The 2,032-nt window shown below is 63.0% G+C and overlaps 1 protein-coding gene across 1 annotated transcript in view; it reads left to right on the forward strand.

Moving 5' to 3' along the window:
* Positions 1-32: 32 nt before the first annotated feature.
* Positions 33-2,032, forward strand: part of MNEG_14707 (cell division protease FtsH) — a gene marked incomplete at both ends in the record, with an annotated part of 3,857 nt that continues 1,857 nt past the window's right edge. Inside the window, 6 exons of the mRNA XM_014036821.1 lie at positions 33-83; positions 178-378; positions 692-796; positions 1,069-1,394; positions 1,549-1,600; positions 1,803-1,868. Coding sequence (XP_013892275.1) covers positions 33-83; positions 178-378; positions 692-796; positions 1,069-1,394; positions 1,549-1,600; positions 1,803-1,868 — 801 coding nt within the window. The remainder of the gene's footprint in view (positions 84-177; positions 379-691; positions 797-1,068; positions 1,395-1,548; positions 1,601-1,802; positions 1,869-2,032) is intronic.

Consider the following 2,032-nt stretch of genomic DNA (forward strand, 5'->3'; position numbering starts at 1 on the left):
GGGCGGCGCTTACACCGGACTCCGCCAGCGCAATGTGGGTTGGGCGTGCTGAGCTGGGGCTAGGGCTGGGCGGACAGCACGGGGTGGCAGTCATGTGCACTTGGCATCGTCCTTTCCACCACCCTGCTTCCTTCTCACCACTCGCTCCCTACCCTTGGTTCCTTGCTCACGCTGCAGGGCAACTACGTCGCGCTGCTGGGCAACATCCTGTTCCCGCTCATCGCCTTCGGCGGCCTGTTCTTCCTGTTCCGCCGCGCTCAGGGCGGCCAGGGCGGCGGCGGCATGGGCGGCCCCATGGGCGGCCCCATGGACTTTGGCCGCAGCAAGTCCAAGTTCCAGGAGGTGCCCGAGACCGGGGTGACCTTCGCCGATGTCGCGGTGCGTGGCTGGGCTTTCCAGCTAGAGCTTGGGGTGCAGCAGTTGCTGCCTGCTTTTTAGGGGGCGATGGCGGGGTGGGCTTCAGAAGAGAGTGGAAGCGACACAGACCTCAGCCAGGGGATCTGCACCCAGGATCGCACACGCACACGCTACGAAATCAAGTGGCGCTGGTTGTTCAAACCAGCCCTCACAATTCGTACTGCTCAGCTGCTTTGTCATCTCACGCACCCACTCCCGGCAACGCCCCCACCACCTCTCTGCACCCTGCCGCCCCCTTCCCTCGCCACCTGGTTCAACCCCCCCCCCTCTCCAGGGCTGCGATGGCGCCAAGCTGGAGCTGGTTGAGGTGGTGGACTTCCTCAAGAACCCCGACAAGTACACCGCGCTGGGCGCCAAGATCCCCAAGGGCGCCCTGCTGGTGGGCTCACACGCGACGGACGGATGCTGTCTGTGGCAACTGGCATGTGGTGAAGGCGCCTGCGGGGCTCGAGCCCTCAGGCGGTGAGGCCTGTGGACCACATTCCCCTTCTCCTTTTTTTCATTCATGCTCGCCGGAGGTGGGACGTGGTTTTTGAATCTGTGTCACTCTCCCCTCACCTGAGCTCCTGTGCCACTCTCCCCTCACCTGTGCTTCTCAATGCCCTCTCACCTGTCGTGACGGCCCTCTCACCCCACCCCCTCCTGTCGCAGGTCGGTCCCCCTGGTACGGGCAAGACCCTTCTGGCCAAGGCCGTCGCGGGTGAGGCCGGCACTCCCTTCTTCTCCTGCGCCGCCTCTGAGTTCGTGGAGCTGTTTGTCGGCGTGGGCGCCAGCCGTGTGCGCGACCTGTTTGAGAAGGCCAAGGCTAAGGCGCCCTGCATCATCTTCATCGACGAGATTGACGCGGTGGGGCGCCAGCGCGGCAGCGGCCTGGGTGGCGGCAACGACGAGCGCGAGCAGACGATCAACCAGCTGCTGACGGAGATGGACGGGTTCGAGGGCAACACCGGCGTCATTGTGCTGGCTGCCACCAACAGGTGGGCTGGAGTGGGTGAAGAAGGCTTTCTTGGTCAGAGATGCCGAGGGTGCATCATCAAACTGTGTGTTCTAAACACCATCAACCCCTTCCATACCCTCCTTTCACAACACTCTTCGGCCCCCATGCATGCACTTCCACACCCACCTCGCCAGGCCTGATGTGCTGGACCAGGCTCTCCTGCGCCCCGGCCGCTTTGATCGCCAGGTGCAGAAGCTGTATGCGAACCCTCTGGCTGCGGCCAAGGCCAGCTAGGGCGGCTTCTTGTCCTTTGTTAAGTGTACTGCATGCGTGCTGCACACGGGCTTGTCTCGTGTCGCAATTGATGCCATGCTGTCCATGTGACCCCGTTGTTGCGTCGTGCCCTTCACTCATACCTACCTCCGTATGCCTGACCCCCCACCATCAGGTCACCGTGGACCGCCCGGACGTGCAGGGCCGCGTGGCAATCCTCAAGGTCCACGGCCGCGGCAAGGTGAGAGGCAAACAAAACCTTGTTAAACCATGCATCAGCACGCTGCTGCCGCAAGATGCACAGCCTGTTTGCACAGATCTTTTCACCTCAACCTAAGGCCCAGCGCCGTGGAGCCACCTCTTTGCTCAGGGCACCCTTGAATCATCCCTGCCCTGGCTCCTTAC

This window comes from Monoraphidium neglectum (genome assembly GCF_000611645.1).
Source record: "Monoraphidium neglectum strain SAG 48.87 unplaced genomic scaffold scaffold04701, whole genome shotgun sequence".
Classification (NCBI taxonomy): domain Eukaryota; kingdom Viridiplantae; phylum Chlorophyta; class Chlorophyceae; order Sphaeropleales; family Selenastraceae; genus Monoraphidium; species Monoraphidium neglectum.